At 38.3% G+C, this 17,922-nt stretch overlaps 2 protein-coding genes across 2 annotated transcripts; both read left to right on the top strand.

Annotated features, from left to right (window-relative positions):
- The first annotated feature begins 378 nt into the window (after positions 1-378).
- LOC128507724 (olfactory receptor 52D1-like) lies at positions 379-1,308 on the top strand. Its single transcript, XM_053478800.1, has one exon. It carries the CDS (start codon positions 379-381, stop codon positions 1,306-1,308), a length of 930 nt encoding a protein of 309 aa, XP_053334775.1.
- A 4,085-nt stretch (positions 1,309-5,393) lies between these two features.
- On the top strand, positions 5,394-9,832 carry LOC128507723 (olfactory receptor 51I2-like). Its single transcript, XM_053478799.1, has 2 exons — positions 5,394-5,514; positions 8,892-9,832. Exons 1-2 carry the CDS (start codon positions 5,394-5,396, stop codon positions 9,830-9,832), a joined length of 1,062 nt encoding a protein of 353 aa, XP_053334774.1.
- The last annotated feature ends 8,090 nt before the right edge of the window (positions 9,833-17,922 follow it).

Below are 17,922 nucleotides of genomic sequence, written 5' to 3'. Positions count from 1 at the left end.
GTAAAACTTAATTATAAACTATGCAAGTCAAATGTAAATGTGAGTAGCTACAGTATTGTTGCAGCTGCTATAGTGGTTTCCAAAGTGCCTTGATCATACTATACCTATATTTAATAAAAATTTGGCAAATTTCTTTAGTTTATGGTGCCCTTGTAATAACAATGCCTTGTTATTTAGGGGTCGGTTTTTTAAGACTCACTGAAAAGCAAGTTTATTAAACAAATATAGCAATATTAAATAGCACTTTGTAATTTATAATGAATCTTTTTTTAAACCTAACTATATATTTCAAATTGATTCATTAATATTTCTAACCTGTTTAATATTTTTTTTCTTTTTCTTTTCAGGTTTTCAGTAGCAGTTGCTTCAATAACATCAATGGAAATTAACACTTCTTATCCTGTCATATTTACCTTGTCTGGGATTAGGGATCTATGGCCAAAACACCTTTTCATTTTAATTTTTCTCGTAATTTATCTCTTAATCATTTTTTTAAATCTTACATTGATCATAACCATTATGATAGAAAAAACACTACATGAGCCCATGTATCTTTTTCTGTGTAATCTGTGTTTCAATGGACTTTATGGTACAGCAGGGTTTTATCCCAAATTAATTCATGATTTATTTTCACCCGTACAGGTAATGCCATTTGTTGGATGTATTGCACAAGCATATGTAATATATACATCTTTCATGTGTGAATATACAACATTGGCTGTAATGGCTTATGACAGATATATTGCAATATGTCGACCTTTAGAGTATCACAATATGATGATAACTCAGAAAGTGGCAAAAGCTATTGTTTATTCTTGGGTATTTCCTCTTTTTATTTCAGTGCCTTACTCTCTCATTCTTAATCAACTGCCAATGTGTGGGTCAGATATAAACAGAGTTTACTGTTATACCTGGGCGATGGTCAGATTGGCATGTGTCCCTTCTACAACTCTTAATGTATATGGGTATTTTTTAATCTTCATATTTGTCTTACATGCAGTTTTTGTAATTGTTTCATATCAGCGACTTATTGTTGCTTGCAGGCAATCAAATGAGAGCAGAAAAAGGTTCATGCAGACATGTGTGCCACATTTAGTATCACTGATCAACTTTACTATAACTTTGCTTTTTGACATATTGTTCACTCGCTATGGGTCAGATGACGTTCCAGTAGCTGTGCGTTATTTTTTACAACTTGAAGTTCTTATTGTTCCACCTCTCCTCAATCCACTTATGTATGGCCTTAAACTTTCAGAGGTACGAAAGAGGATTTTTCAAACGTTCAAGCAGAAAATAAACATCAGGTAATTTTTTTAACAGTAGCCCTTTTTTTAATAAAATAGCCTGAAATACTGTATATTTTTTCTCCTTGAAAATGTGTGTAATATGTTGATCATCATGTGGCCATGAGTTCAGCTACACTCTCTAAAATAAAGGTACAGTTTTGTACTAATGAAGGTACAAATCATTGTCACTGGGGCAGTACCTTTCAAGGGCACAGAATTGTATCTTAATATATAGAAACAAATTTGTACCAGTTCTGTTTGTACCATCGAGGATATTGTTTGTACCATGAGCAACCAAAATGTACCTTTTGTTTTATAAACTTGCTGGTACATTATCGTACTTTAATCAAAGGTACAAATCTTGTCCTTATACGTACCTTAAGGGGGGCCTAATGTGTTCCTTTGGGAACTATAAATAAGTAATTTCCCTTTCCTAACACTGCTTTAGATTACAGAAAAATATTCTGTAAGAATATTAAAGAAATATTTAAACTAAATAAAACAATTAGCTAAAAAACCTTTCACAAAATACAATCACACTAAAATTATAGAGTATATAAAATACAATTTTCCATCTACAATATAACTTTTCACAAATTGTTCACAATACAATTTAAACTTTTAAATGACTTTTTACCACTTTTCACAAAACACCATTGCATTTATCCAACATTCTTACAGAGCAGAAATGAAATAAAAAGCATCAAAAGCACAGTAATGAGATTACAAACCCAGAGACTATACATATCTGGAAAACTCTTAAACGACTGCAGCAACTTTGCAAATCACAGCTGTTGCTATTCCCAGCTTAAAATTATCATGCGAAGTGGATAGTAAACACTACATGCACAGTATACTTAATATTATGGTCATGAATTGTGTCCAAAGGTCTTACATCATTGGATGCAAAGCTAAATAACCTAATTTAATTTAATTACTTAGGGGTCTGCAGGTGTTTTGAGTCCCTGAAGAAGTTGTGACATGTTCTGCCAGTTGTATATTTTTCAGTTACTTATAGACATATAAATGGATAAAGTCTGATTACATGGTTTTTAGCACATCTATATCCTCCTCATCATCATCATCATCCACTAATGACCATGTATAATGACAACACAAGCCTTTGTAATGTCATACAACAACTCATACTTTTTTTTTATCTGAATATCACGAAAAATTTGCAAACTACATAACCCAGTATTTTAGACGCCTGGGGGTAAAGTGTTTGTGCTTAATAACTTATACTGTATAGCAGTGTCATAAGCTAACCAAAAACTAAATCATAGCTACCATAAGCTAAAGCTATCCAAAACGGGGTGAAAAACATTAGAACATTTACACCACAGCTGATACTGACAACCATCTGTAATCTACATAAGGCATTAGCTTAGTCACTTTGAGCTAACATGGGTGTGCTACAGTAAGTGACCTTAAAGAAAATGTTTCATATAAAAAACTAGCTAGCCAAAATATGGAAAAAAAAAATAATAATATCAGTTTTATAGTATCAGAATAAGGATTATATGAGACTTAGTAACTTACCCATAATAACAGCTTTTTTCCTCTAAATGGTTTAAAATAATGTTTTCCCTCTTGAAAATGTGTGTTCTATATTTAGCATCATGTGGCCATAAATTTAGCTTGTAAGTTTAAAGTGGAAACAGATTTTTTCCCCCCCAAATGCATAAGCAGAAGAAACACATAAGGAATAACTTTAATAATTTATTGTGATTGATACTGCTCTATGTTGATGTAAAATTTGATAAACAACACAATGGGTATTAACCTAAAGCTTGCAGGGGCAAAATGTCTGAGCACTAAATATATTTTGTGTAGATACAGTATGACTGATCAATGTAAAAAAAAAATATTTATTTATTTTTTTAAATCAGTCATGTAGTCTTAACCACCATAAATAATTGTAAGAAAGACTTCTTTGAATTTTGAAAAATAGTTTATCATTCAAGGACACAAATTTTTTAAAAGTTGCAATAAATTAGAGTAATTTGCAACATGCTAAATCATTGACTAAGAAGTTTTAATACTATACCTGAATTCTGAATCTAACACTTCAAATGTATATCAAAACACATAGGTACAGGAAGACTTGAATTTAATTAAAAGAAACAGCATTTAATGTTTGGCGGCATATCCCTTGCTTTAAGTAGCATCAATTCGCAATTCACTCACTTCAAACATATTATTGCATTCTTCTTTTGTGATGCTATTCCTGGCTAACACATGGCCTTTCAGTTGGTAGGTTTGGTAGGTTTCTTTCTACAATATTGTCATCAGACTTCACCAGACCCCTAATGACCTCCTTTATTGTGTTGGCAATATGTTTTAGGTCATTGTCTTAATTTCACAAATTTGAAATCTCTACAAATTTGGAGACACTGTAAAATTTTTCCTTACATTTCTAAACTCATTTTGCTGCTACTATTATGAGTTACAGCTTAATCAAGATTAGACTAATAAAGATTAGTGAGCTTCTTTCAGAAGCAGCCATGAATTACCATGCTTCACTGATAAGCTTATAGTTTTTGTTATTCCCAGTTTCCTTCACTTTGCTTAAAGCTATTTATTTAGTTCAGAATTTTATTTGTAATTCCAATCCTTTTTCTGAACCTGAAATAGAATGAATGGTTTGCATTTTGGGTTATGGCCTCTATTTCTTTTCTCAAAGTCTCCTTAGAACAGTCTTGACAAAACAGTATTTACTCTCAGTGTTTGTCATCAACTGCTCTTTTTGTCTGACCCCTCTTTTTGTTTGACCCCTTCTGATTGTTAGCACGGCATTCTTTTTGTTTAAAGAAATTGGACAGTGCAGGTTATGAAAATCATAATTTCCTCCATTCCTTTTCTTTAATAAACACAATTCCCTTCACCCAACTTGTCCAAACACACTTTGGCAGCAGATAAAAATGGACAATTTCACAAATACAATTAAAGTGGATTATATGGAGAAATAAAGGGAGCTTTTATGTTCATAACTGTGTTCTGTTATTCTGCACAAATTATTTTTAAAAATATTGGAAAAGTAGTTGCAATACAGGTTCATACTCACTTCAATGACAAAAACCTTTTTGAATTATTTCAGTCTGGATTCTGTACCAATCATAGTACTGCTCTGATTAAGGTTACCAATGATCTCTTAGTGACTGCTGATGCTACAATCTGTCACGATCCTTCAGTCGGCGTGTGTGTGTGCGTGGCATAATTGCAGGAGGCGAGCTGGCGGTTTGATCAATGGTTTTTTATTAAATAAACACATAAAGAAACACCGACATAAATCAACACTAAATAACGACAACTAAAGCTAGACGCCTGACTGCGCTCCAGTCTATTTATAATTAACTTAATTATCTTACCTCGGTTCAGGTGAATTCCCTCGTCACCTGACCGAGGTGCAGTGTGGGACACGCAGTCCAACTTAAACAAAAACTCCAACATAACAAAACAAATCCAGGCGCTTTGGCGCCCTCTAGGGGTTAACCGTTACAGTACCCCCCCCTAAAAAACGCCGGACTCCCTCCCCAGCGGTCCCAGTCTGGACCCCCAACACTGAGGCGGTCGATCCCCTCAAGCGAGCAGGGCTGGCAAGCCTGCGTAATCCACGCCCGCCTGTGATGCTGAAGAGCTGGAGCGACGCTCGGCGGCGGCTGAGGAGCTGGAGCAACGCTCGGCGGCGGCTTAGGAGCGAAGTTCGTGCAGCTTGAAGGCGGCAGATCGAAAGTGCCGCACACGAAGCTTGGCAGGTGTGGAGCGGGAGCGACGTCCCCCATGTCTGGCAGAGGCGGCGGCGGTGGAGGAAACATGTCCTCGTCGCCGTGCAGCCGCGGCGCGTAGACCTCCGCGTTGACTACAGGCGGGAGCGGGAGGAGGAGCGCGTCGTCCAGATTAGAGAGAGGGAGAATATCCGGAGCTACAGCGTGGTTCTCTCGAACCTGGACGAGCAGCATTTGGAGTTGCGCCACCTGCTCCCGCAGGTCGGTAAAGCGCTCTCTGTTTTGCTGCGCCAACAACGTGTAGTCATCCATTGTTAGCTCCGCGCCACCGTCCTGCCAGGCCTCCTCGGCCCATGCCTCTTGGATGGTGCTTGGGACCATGTATCTCCCCGCTGCCTCACCTTTAAACGGCATCCGCCGAATGGCGAGTCTGCAGCCTTCCCAGCTGTGCCTCGCTCTTGTCTCTCGCTGCTCCTCGCTGTCTTCCAGCCAGACCGCCGGTTCGATGAGTTTGCAGCCTTCCCAGCACTGCAAGAGCTCTCTCTCACCTTGCTCCTTGCTGTCATCCAGCCATTCCGCCAGCTCGGGCGAGATGGTAATAGCACCAAAAAACATCTGGGGGAGCGACCTCCGCTATGCCACTTTGACGGTCTAGCTTTCTGTCACGATTCTTCAGTCGGCGTGTGTGTGTGCGTGGCATAATTGCAGGAGGCGAGCTGGCGGTTTGATCAATGGTTTTTTTATTAAATAAACACATAAAGAAACACCGACATAAATCAACACTAAATAACGACAACTAAAGCTAGACGCCTGACTGCGCTCCAGTCAGGCTATTTATAATTAACTTAATTATCTTACCTCGGTTCAGGTGAATTCCCTCGTCACCTGACCGAGGTGCAGTCTGGGACACGCAGTCCAACTTAAACAAAAACTCCAACATAACAAAACAAATCCAGGCGCTTTGGCGCACTCTAGGGGTTAACCGTTACACAATCCTTGTCCTGCTAGATTTAAGTGCAGACTTCAAAATCTCCCTTAATTCTATTAAACCATTTAGCTACAATTGGCATCACTGACATCTCTCTCGCCTGGTTCACTTCATACCTCTCTGATCGTACCCAGTTTGTGCAATTAAAAAAATTCCGTTCTCAGTTTCTCCTAGTCAGCCATGGTGTTTCTCAAGGCTCTTTTTTACATCTTTAGAAATTTTTGTATACACTTCCATTGCTATAAAGATAATGCTAAACTTTATATCTCCAAAATGCCTGACTCCGCTTTTCCACACTACTTTCTCAACAACTGCTTAAATGAAATAAACATTTGGTTTCTCTGCAATTTTCTTAAACTTAACAGCAATAAGACAGAGGTCCTCCTTATAGGGTCTAAATCCACCTTATCCAAGTCCAACATTTTCCCACTCTGCATCAATGGTTCTTCAGTTTCTCCCTCTACTCAGGTCAAAATATGGGGGTCATCTTTGTCCTTTAAGGCCCATATAAACAATATCTGCCGATCATGTTACCTCCAGCTTTAAGTTTAAAATAATGTAACGTTTCTCGTCTTAGCTCATTCCTCACCTCACTGACTTTTGCCACTCTTATACATGCACGGGTCATCTCCCGTATTGATTACTGTAATTTACTTTTAACTGGCATACCACAAATACTCCTACATAAACACTTACTTATTCAAAACTCTGCTGCTCGTATTATAACCTATTAATGCATCACATTACCCTCACCCTTTAACAACTCCACCAGCTCCCTATTAAATACCGGATAGAGTTAAAAATCTTTCCTCCCCACATTTAAAGCACTTCATAATCTTGCTCCCCCATTACTTATCAGAGCTCATTCAATTTTACAACCCATTGCACTATTCGCTCTCCTTCATCCTTCATCCTTCATGCTCCTTGTTACATGTCCTGCCTGCCCGACCTCCATGGGTTCTAGAGCCTTTAGTTGTACTGATCCTGGCCTCTGGATTTCTCTTCCCGAAAACATCCTTAACATAGATTTTCCAAAATAAATTCAAAACTCAAAATAAGACCCATTTATTCAGAAAGGCTTATTCTACACGATGTAAGGCTGCACTTAAACTTCTACTCCAATCTCCACTTAAACCTCCTTCTGAATAATCATTTGTTTGTAAATGTCTTAAATTATGACACCATCTCTTTTTATTTAATTTTGTTTCAATATTTTCTTACTTCTCAACATTATCTTTGTTATCAATGTTACCTTGGTTTATTGTTTAATTCATCTTTGTTTGATCTGGAAGGCGACCTTAGGTGTCCTAAGGTCTATGATCACTATGTAACTTAACCTTAAAACAATATTGTACTCTTTAATCATTACTAGAAGTAAAATTCAGCAATAGTTAATAGAGGTTGTACTCTATTAACTACTCTATTTGTACCCTACTTACAAATAAGTTCAGGTATTTTTGTACAATACACTTACACACATAAGCTACTTTTGTGATTTGTTCGCATCTACTGTATGAATGTAGATGTGAAATGTGGTCTTTTAGTATTTGCTGAAATTTGTGACTTAAATTTTCGTAAGCTGGGGACTATGAACCCTGCTGGCAATGAAGATCGGCCCAAGGCGCACCAGGAAGACACCTCCTGCCGGGATGATGCCTTAAACTTATGCCATATTTAGTGATGTCAGCATCCTGGTCTTAGCGTGCTCACAAGACACACAGGTTGTGCGTTGCACCCGGACGGCGACAGCACGGGTGCTTGCGATCAGCTCATCGTTGCATCCAACTAAATTTTTATTATTTTCTTTTATTGACCGACCCCATTACAGATGATTTGCAGATGCTGCTCTCGGGAAATGTGGTCTTTTAGTATTTGCTGAAATTTGTAACTTAAATGTTCGTAAGCTGAGGACTATAAGCCCGCTGGCAATAAAGATCGGATATGGTTTAGGGTCACCTGCTATCACGGTGTAATTTTCCTGTTTTATGCAAATCACTGTTTAACTTTGACTATTTACGAAGTATAAAGTTTAAGTAATGTTTGTGTGTTTTAATTGTTTGGGTATTGTTAGGCCAGTAAGTTAGAAAAACAATCACTTGAACCAACTACAGTACATGGCCTACTATGGGAGACAACTTACGTTTTTGAGTAGATGGAAAGTTGAGCTAAGTCATCTCTAGAGAAATATAATTAATGAGCCCACAACCAATACAACTTGCGCTGACATAAATATTTAAATTAAAAGTTGAGTCAACTTAAGATTTGAAATTGGGTATGCATTGTGTAAACTGTTACTAAACAGTAATGTAAAATATTTTGTTTGACCAGCAAATTTCTCTAAAAGTTGAGTAAAATCAAAAAAGCTGTGCAACTTGTTATTAAACTTTTGTACACTGGGGTGTCTTTTTCTTTTTTCTTTTTTTTACAGTTCAGTAGGTTCATGCAGTATTAACTAATCTCCCCATTGCACTCAAAAAGGAGGGGAGGCACAGAGGTCTGTATATAATCTGTGATAATGAACAGGAATAAAACATTCATTGATATGTGCATTTGTTTATTATATGATACTGACATCAGCATTGCAAGGCCAGGATTTGTGGTTTAAAACCAGTGCTTCGGATATGAATATTTATAGATTAACTGAAACAACACATTTAAGTAATCTTACAATATATTATGTATTTTATTAAATCTATGTTTTTTTAAACTTAATGTAATGCTCATCTTTAACTGGTTTCTTTAAGACTCACTAAAAAGCAAGTTAAAATATTAAATAGCACTTTGTCAAATAAATAATAGATCTTTTTTAAACCCAAGTACAGTATATATTCAAATCGATTAATTCATCTTTTTAACATTATTTATATCTTTTTTTCTTTTTCTCCTCAGCAATTGCTTCGATGACATCAATGGAAATAAACACATCTTATCCTGTCATATTTACCTTGTCTGGGATTAAGGATCTATGGCCAAAACACCTTTTCATTTTAATCTTTCTCTTAATTTATCTTTTAATCATTCTTTTAAACCTTACATTGATCATAACAATTTTAATAGAAAAGACACTGCATGAGCCCATGTATTTTTTTCTGTGTAATCTGTGTTTTAATGGACTCTATGGTACAACAGGGTTTTATCCTAAATTCATTCATGATTTATTTTCACCTGTACAGGTAATCCCATTTGTTGGATGTATTGCACAAGCTTATGTCATATATTCATCTTTCATGTGTGAATATACAACATTGGCTATAATGGCTTATGACAGATATATTGCAATATGTCGACCTTTAGAGTATCACAATATTATGATAACTCAGACGGTGGCAACAGCCATTGTTTATTCCTGGGTACTTCCTTTTTTTATTTCACTGCCTTTCTCTGTCATTCTCAATCAACTGCCAATGTGTGGGTCAGAGATAAACAGAGTTTATTGTTATTTTTGGGCAATGGTAAGATTGTCATGTGTCCCTACTACAACTCTCAATGTATATGGGAATTTTGTAATATGCGTATTTGCATTGCATGCGGCTTTTGTAATCGTTTCATATCAGCGACTTATTGTTGCTTGCAGGCAATCAAATGAGAGCAAAAAAAGGTTCATGCAGACATGTGTGCCACATTTGGTCTCACTGATCAACTATAGTATAACTTTGCTTCTTGACATATTGTTAACTCGCTATGGGTCAGATGACTTTCCAATAGGTGTACATTATTTTTTGCAGCTTGAAGTTCTTATTGTTCCACCTCTCCTCAATCCACTTATGTATGGCCTTAAACTTTCAAAGGTGCGAAAGAGGATTTTTCAAATGCATAAAAGCATAAGGTGATTTTTTTTTTTATTTGCACAGCAGTCTTTTTTTTGTTTTAATGATTTGTGATATTTTTCCCCCTTGAAAATGTGTGTTCGATATTAAGCATCGTGTGGCCATGAGTTCAGCTAGCAATTTTAAACTGGATTTTATTTTTCCTTCAAAGGTGTAAGCAGAAGTAACACATAAGGAATAATCTCTAATAATACATTGTGATTGATACAGCTGTTGATATAAATTTAATAAAATACTGTAAAAACTATGTCTGAACCTTTTTGATGATTTGGTCAATAGCATAATAGGCAATAACCTAAAGCTTGCAGGAGGCTTAATTTTAGAACTTTAAATATGATTTAAAAAGATTTTGTTATGTAAACTTAACCACTATAAATACTTATAAGCAAGGCTAATCTGAACAGTGACAAAACTACTCCTTAACTGTTAAACACTTCGGGTTTTTCTCGAACTTGAATCGCTCACACAGTCTTGTGTGCTGGGGTGGAGCAGGACACTGTTGCTGGACAAACGTCAGGGCAAAGTGGAGAAAAAGATAGATACGCTTATGAGTGTTTAGGTTTCTTACTTTGGTAACATAAAGCCTACTGTCACTCAATAATTTCAGGGTGCCTCGGTATGACCATATGTGGAAACACACCTGCATCACATACAGTACAGTATGTAACAATATGTATCTAAAATACCTGTAAGCTAAGTTAAACATATTTTATTTTTAAAAAATTAATAATAAATAAATATTTAACCAGAATAAAAAGTCCACAAAGCATTAAACCTTCTTTTTTTTTACCTTTTTTGTGTCATTATTTATTTAACAAAAAAATCAGGCAATACACCCCCTCGCTTTTTTAGCTTGTCTTTCGCTGTCATAACTTAAGGCACTGTAGGTGAGCAGGCTCATTGACGAGTACAGTTCACCGGATATAGAACGGCATGTAAATGCAAGGCACATGATTAAGATACTGCAGCATCGAGTGATTCTCTTGCTGTGCTTGCAAGGCTGAACAGGTTTCAACAGACATCCTCATAAAAAAAAACAACTGATTTTTAAGGAAGTACTCCTTGTTTCTGTCTGCTGATGATGCAATGTTTATCTTTAAAATAATAAAATAACTAAAAGAATAAGAAAACAAGTAGAAACACTATTATTCTCATGTGATTTGCTTTTCGAATGTTAAATGGGATATACTGTAAGAACTGTTTGCATACAAAAGATGACTTGAAAAGAAGTCTGCTCCCAACACTTCCTCAAATATTTCAGTCACAAATTTGACAGGGTTAGAACCTTCCAAATTTTTTAAGAAATACAGACCTCTTTAAGGTCATGGTCAAATGTGTTCTTATGCTGTAATGTTGCTTTGGCACTCACCAGTCAATGACCATGGTTGTTAAAGCCATTTTTAACCTCACCAATGCCATGACATCATTATTATTATTTTTTTTTTTTTGAGGCCGCATTGCCTTTTGCTTTCATTTTATTTCAGAATTGCAGTTTACTTTTCATATCGGTATTTTAGAAATCTCCCAAATGAAACACATTGTTGAATAAATACAATGTGTTTCATACCTCGAGCACACAGTGAAGATCAATAGGTAGACTATGACTAAAGTTTGGGAACAACGCTCAATGCACCACTGCTCACTCCATGTTCAACCCGGAGGTTCCTCATGGTCCATTTTTAAGCGTTTTCAGCACCTTGCAATTGTGGTAGTTTACATATTTAGAGTAAGTAGACTGCTTTGCTATGTCACTATTAGGAAAGGGTTTGTGAAAACGTCATGGTTGTGAAAACTTCTCCTACAGTACATTCTCACATGATTTGTAGCAATAGTGTCTGGTTAATATTTTTGTTGCCCAATAAATTTCTGTTTTTAGTGTTGGATTAGAGCTATGATTTGATCGTGCTTTTGGTCTTGCTGGTTGTCTGTTGTGGATTACAGCACTTGCTGTTTCCACTGCACTGTCACTCTCTTCACTGCTGGTTGGATGTACAGTAGCTGGGCTCTCTTATATTTTGCTTGTCTGCTGAAAATTCCCCACCGCAAGACCTGAATTTAGACATCGTCCCATTAAATCTTGAAGCTTTTTCCCCAAATTACATAAAAAACATAAGGAAATTTTTATTTTCCAGTTATACAGTGGAACCTTGAATTATGAGCATCGTTCATTCTGGAAGCAGGCTCGTATTTCAAAACACTCCCATAATTTTCCCATAATAAATAATGTAAACTCAAATTATTCGTTTCACAGCCCAAAAAATATACATAAAAATAATTAACACAAAATATAAAGTAAAAATAAAACAAATTAACCTGCACTTTACCTTAAAAAAAAGTAAAAACAAATCCCGACAGATAAGTGTTTGCTGTGTATGTGTTTGTGAAGCTAAGGTAAGGAGCCCCTTCCCTTTCTCGTCTCACACAGTTACCCTTCCTCCACTCTTTTCACACACATGCGCGCACACAACTAAAACACTGTTTTATTAGAAAAATAAACAAGAAATCTCTCTAATGACCCTCCATTGAGCGACAACGGACTAACGGAATCACTGCAGGAGGGGTGTATGTGTGTGGGGCACAGTGTCCAATGACACGCGCACACAGACACAAAGATCAGGCTGATACAGAGAAAGAAAATGGATCTTTAACCTCTCAAATGGGACTTGCTTTTGCTTTACACGCTCGCTGCACACACACACATACAGAGACAAAAGATAGTATGTTTTACGCACACACACGTGGTCACAGTGTTATAGTAAACAGTACACGCGTGCACGAATGTTAATTATACCAGTAAGAGATGCGCAATAAGACCCAGCCGGGAAAATGATTACCCACAAGTATGCAGCACAAAAGAGAGAAAAAATGTTGGCTTAGTTGTGATTATGTGACGCTCTGCATCAAAACAAGAAGCGCATGTGTGCTACGTGCGGAACACTCGCAATCCGAGGTTTCACTGTATTTTATTATATATTGTTTTATATGTAAACTATGTATGTTACTCTTTTAAAGTAATTTTTTTTTTTTTCTTCCTAATTTAGTCGTAGCCAATTCCTCCCCATCACTAGGGGGCTCCCACATTAAGGCTACTACTACCATGCAGCCGGGAGGGCCAAAGACTTTCACGTTTTTCCCCCAAACCGTGTGACGCCAGCGACCGCATCTTTTTAAACTGCTTGCTCATGCACTGTTAGGGGAGGAGTAACACACTCGGAGGAAAGCGCTAGCTGCTCCTTTCGCGTGCGAGAGCTCACAGACCCCCTTGATTGGCTGAAGAGTGGGATCAATGTGTGAGCGCGAGTACCTCTCATCCCTCCCCTCTGAGAGAGCCCGACCAATCAGCTCTCTCTAGGCCTCCGGCTGTGAGAGGTTACAGCATCACCCGGGGATCGAACCAGCGATCTCCGGATGATAGGGCGAGCACTTTACCACTGCGCCACTCGGAGACCCATTCTTAAGTACTTCTTTATAATGTGGAGGAAGCCTGAGATCCAATAAAAAATGGATCTTTCACACACCTGCAGGGGTGGAGGCCGTATATACACTTGAGTATAGTGTTTAACACTCAACTTAGATTTATGGAAAACAAATTTTTCATTTGTTTGCTAGTTAAATAAAACCTTTTCATCTGTGTGCCAGTAATAGGTTATCTGTAAAAGAACACAGATCAAAAGGTTTGCTCCAAGATTATTGGAGTCTAGCACAAAGACCTGTGTTCACTTTGGAGAATGCAATTGGACAGGAAAGCATATTAAGCTTACAGTGCATCCAGAAAGTATTCACAGCGCATCACTTTTTCCACATTTCGTTATGTCACAGCCTTATTCTAAAATGAATTAATTTTTTTTTTACTCTACACACAACACCCCATAATGACATGTCAAACGTTTACTTGAGATTTTTAAAAATTTATAAAAAAAAATATATATATATATATATATCTATATATATATATATATATATATATATATATATATATATTAAGAAAGCACATGTACATAAGTATTTACAGGCTTTACAAAATTGAGCTCAGGCGCATTCTGTTTCCCCTGATCATCCTTGAGATGTATCTGCACTAAATTGGAGTCCACCTGTGGTAAATTCAGTTGATTAGACATGAATTGGAAAGGCACACACCTGTCTATATAAGGTTCCACAGTTGACAGTCATCTCAGAGCACAAACCAAGCATAAAGTCAAAGGAATTGTCTGTAGACGTCCGAGACAGGATTGTCTCGAGGCACAAATCTGGGGAAGTTACAGAAAAATGTCTGCTGTTGTTTAGCAAATTTATAGTGTTAATTATATATAAATGGTGGATATTAAGCCAACCTGACCATATTTTGTACATGCAATTTGTATTTATGCCTTGAGGTCAGTGCTATCATGCACCAGCTCAAAAAACAATTAGAAATACAAATTCCTTCATTCAACCCCTTATTAAGCTGTTGGATGCTGATGTAAGCAGTTGATAGGCTTCTTAAGTGTAACGTGACTTCCTCCTTCTTAGTAGCTGCTAATTTGTACACCTACTGTCACTGGCGTGTTGTTAAAAAAAATTATTATGTTATATTAAGTTATAAAGTATTATTAGTAGTAGTATTATTAATTATTGGTGGTGTATTTTTTTAATAAGTGGTCTTTATAAATGAATTGATTTATAATGTAAAATAATAATAGTAATAATAATAATAATAATAATAATCCTATTATGCCCTCTGGTGGGTTCTGCATGTATGACTTTCTCTATACCATAGGAAAAAAAAAAAAATCTTCATCATTATTTAGCTTTATTTCAGTTTTTTTTACTGTTTAATTGTTCTCAACAAAACACTCCACACATACTGTATGTGCAGTATCATACACTGTATGTGCCATGTAAGTCCCTGTGAATGTGGTGTTGCTACAGTGAAGAGAATGTATTAGACCTAGTTTCTTTACATAAATGTAGAATAAACTAGCATTACAGCTGAAATTACTGTCAGAGCAATGATGTTATGGAAAATATACGCCTTTTAATTTAAGAATTCAATCATGCTGTTGTATAGGTAGACTAAAGGTCAGTTGCAATTAGAAGTTTACCTACAGTACACTAATTCTGAGCTTGATTCTCTAAACTGATTATTTTTTAATGATTATATACCCTTTTTTCCATATATACACATTTTTTGAAAGAGGAAAGCCCTACAAATTTGAAACACAATGCTTAATTCAATTGGATTTTATAAAATAAACACAAGGTTAAAATTATACATACAGACTTAAAGATATACATTCACTCATGTACAGTATTTGTCCACTGATGCTGAAATGTCTTTTAATTTGTCATGCCAATGTCTTTTGACTATAGCTAGTAGATTCCCTGTAGCAACATAAACAGTGTTTGAAAGCCCTCATCAAATTGGAAAACATCAAATACAATGAAAAAAAATTCCAAGGAACACAGGTAAGATCCTAGGAAGGGGATTGCAGGTAATCTGGAATGTGTGAATGGATCAAATAATGAAGAAGGACTATTTCAGAATTTTTTAGCAAAACCTCAAATCATCCATTACTGCCGATAGACCTGCAGCAGTAATGCTGCAGGTCTGTCGGCAGGAAAATCTGTGTTGAAAAGAAAAAAGAAAAGCAGAAAGAAAAGAGAAAATAAGTGTTTAAATGAAAAGAGAAAATAAAAATAAAAAATAGATGTTAAAATTAAAAAAGAAAAAGAAAAGAAAAAGGAGAAAATAGGCGATAAAGAAAAAAGAAATTACAGAAGAAAAAAGAAAAGACAAATATGAAATAAAAAAAGGGTTAAAATAAAAAGATAAAAGACAAAGAAAAAAATGTGTTGAAACACAAAAAAAAGACAAAATAGAGTTAATATAATTTATGTAAAATACAAAATGCAAGTTTATTTTTATTTTAGTAACAAGACTAAGCTGCACAAAGTGTTATTTCCGAACTTAAAGAGTCTTCCCAAAAGTGCGTACAATTACTCACACCATGCATGGCACACCTCAGTGGACAATTTATGACGCGTTGTAGCTGGGAAACGTGGAACGTGGAGTGGATCCGTCGCATGGACGAGGGAAGTAGAAGTCGGACTGCACATGGGTTGATTATCCTGGTGATAGTGAAGGGTCCGATGAAACGGGGGGAGAGCTTGTGTGAAAGAGTCTTAAAGGGAATGTCCTTCGTTGCGAGCATGACTCGATCTCCTACACGGTATCTGGGAGCCTTGGTGCGGTGGCGGTCCGCCTGTTTCTTATACGAGCAGGTTCGTAAAAGAGTTCATCTAGCGTGTAGCCACGTTTGCTTGCAGCGGCAGACGAAGTGTTGGGCTGACGGAGTCTCCATCTCTAGTTCCTGGGCTGGGAAAAGTGGAGGTTGGTAGCCTATGCAGCACTGAAACGGGGACAAGCCTGTCGACGAGGAGGGCAGAGAGTTGTGGGCATACTCGACCCAAGGGAGGAATCTGCTCCAGGTGTTCGAGTCCCAATCATACAGCAGAGGGAAACCTCTAGCTCTTGGTTCATCCGCTCTGTTTGCCTGTTGGACTGTGGATAAAACCCAGACGATAGACTGGGAGTCGCCCCGACGAGTCTGCAGAACGCGCCCCAAAAGCGAGAGGTGAACTGAGGGCCCCGATCCGAGACGACGTCTGTTGGAAGACCATGGAGGCAAAATATAGTGGAGGACTAACTGCTCCACAGTCTCCTTGGCAGAGGGCAGCTTAGAGAGTGGGACGAGGTGCACTGACTTCGAAAAGCGGTCAACTATAGTCATGATGCAGGTGTTGCCATCGGACAGGGGCAGGCCAGTGACAAAGTCGACGGAGATATGGGACCAAGGACGGCGGGGGATCGGTAGGGGTCTGAGAAGGCCGGCAGCTGGTCGGTTGTGAACTTTAGCTTAGGCGCAGATGTCGCAGGCTGCCACGAACCTGGAGATGTCCCTTCCTAGCGTGGGCCACCAGAATCGCTGTTGGGTAACGAAGCGGGTCCGGGCAGCCCCTGGGTGGCAGGACAAACGGGAACCATGGGCCCATTCTATCACATGAGAACGTAGACGGACAGGGACGAAGAGGCGATTTGGGGGAACATTGCTTGGGTCAGGGCCTGCTGGACCTTGGTCTCGATGTCAAATCTCAATGCTGCGATGAGCAGGAGAGGGGTAAAATGGTGGCGCATGGAGTGGGATCCTTAGAAGAGGCTGGGCATAGGCGACGGGAGTAGTATGCGCAAGGGTGCATTTTATTATCCTGGGCGGATCTTTGGGAGAGAATGCCCCCGACACCGGTGTTGGAGGCATCGACCTCCACCACGAACTGGCGAGAATGGTCTTAGCGAAATCCTTCTCCGCCCCTGTGTTCCAATAGAAACGTGTCTTTGTGAAGGTCAGGGAGGTGAGTGGGGCGGCGACAGAGCTGTAACCCCGGATGAAGCGGCGGTAAAAATTGCGAAGCCCAGGAACCGTTGTAGGTCACGTTGTGAGGTCGAAGTGGGCCACTTGGAGACTGCCTGGACTTTGTCTGGTTCCATCTCGATCCTGGAAGGGGAAATGACAAAGCCCAAGAAGGTGGTGGAGTTTGTGTGGAACTCGCACTTCTCTTGACATAGAGGTGGTTCTCCAAGAGTTTTTGTAGAACCTGACGAACATGACGCCGGTGTTCCTACAGGCCTTGGGAGAAAAGTAGACAAACATAAAGGAGTTCAGGAAGTTGTGCAGGATGTCATTAACGAGGGATTGGAAGACAGCGGGGGCGTTGGTCAGGCCAAAGGGAACGACCAAATACTCGTAAAGTCCCGTGGGGGTGTTGAAGGCCGTTTTCCATTCGTCCCCCTCCCTGATACGGACCAGGTGATAATCGTTCCGTAGATCTAACTTGGTGAAGACACCAGCACCCTGGAGAAGTTCAAAGGCGGTGGTCATGAGTGGAAGTGGGTATTGGTTCTTTACAGTGATCTCGTTGAGACCCCTATAATCGATCGAGGGGTGTAGGGACCCGTTTTTCTTTTTCACAAGAAAAATCCTGCCCCCGCTGGATAGGAGGACGGGCGGATGATTCCAGTGGCGAGGGCTTCTGTGAGTATATGTCCATGACACCTC

The sequence above is a fragment of the Clarias gariepinus genome, chromosome 19, assembly GCF_024256425.1.
Source record: "Clarias gariepinus isolate MV-2021 ecotype Netherlands chromosome 19, CGAR_prim_01v2, whole genome shotgun sequence".
NCBI classification, from domain to species: domain Eukaryota; kingdom Metazoa; phylum Chordata; class Actinopteri; order Siluriformes; family Clariidae; genus Clarias; species Clarias gariepinus.
Note: the sequence above shows the minus strand (reverse complement) of the source record. Positions and strands in the feature narration are given on the sequence as shown.

Bases quoted from the DNA above. Each gene is read 5' to 3' on its own strand.
- LOC128507724 (XM_053478800.1), top strand. From the start codon at position 379: ATGGAAATTAACACTTCTTATCCTGTCATATTTACCTTGTCTGGGATT.
- LOC128507723 (XM_053478799.1), top strand. From the start codon at position 5,394: ATGTATCTCCCCGCTGCCTCACCTTTAAACGGCATCCGCCGAATGGCG. The intron at 5,515-8,891 runs GTTCGATGAGTT...TTTTCTCCTCAG, and splicing joins GTCTTCCAGCCAGACCGCCG to CAATTGCTTCGATGACATCA.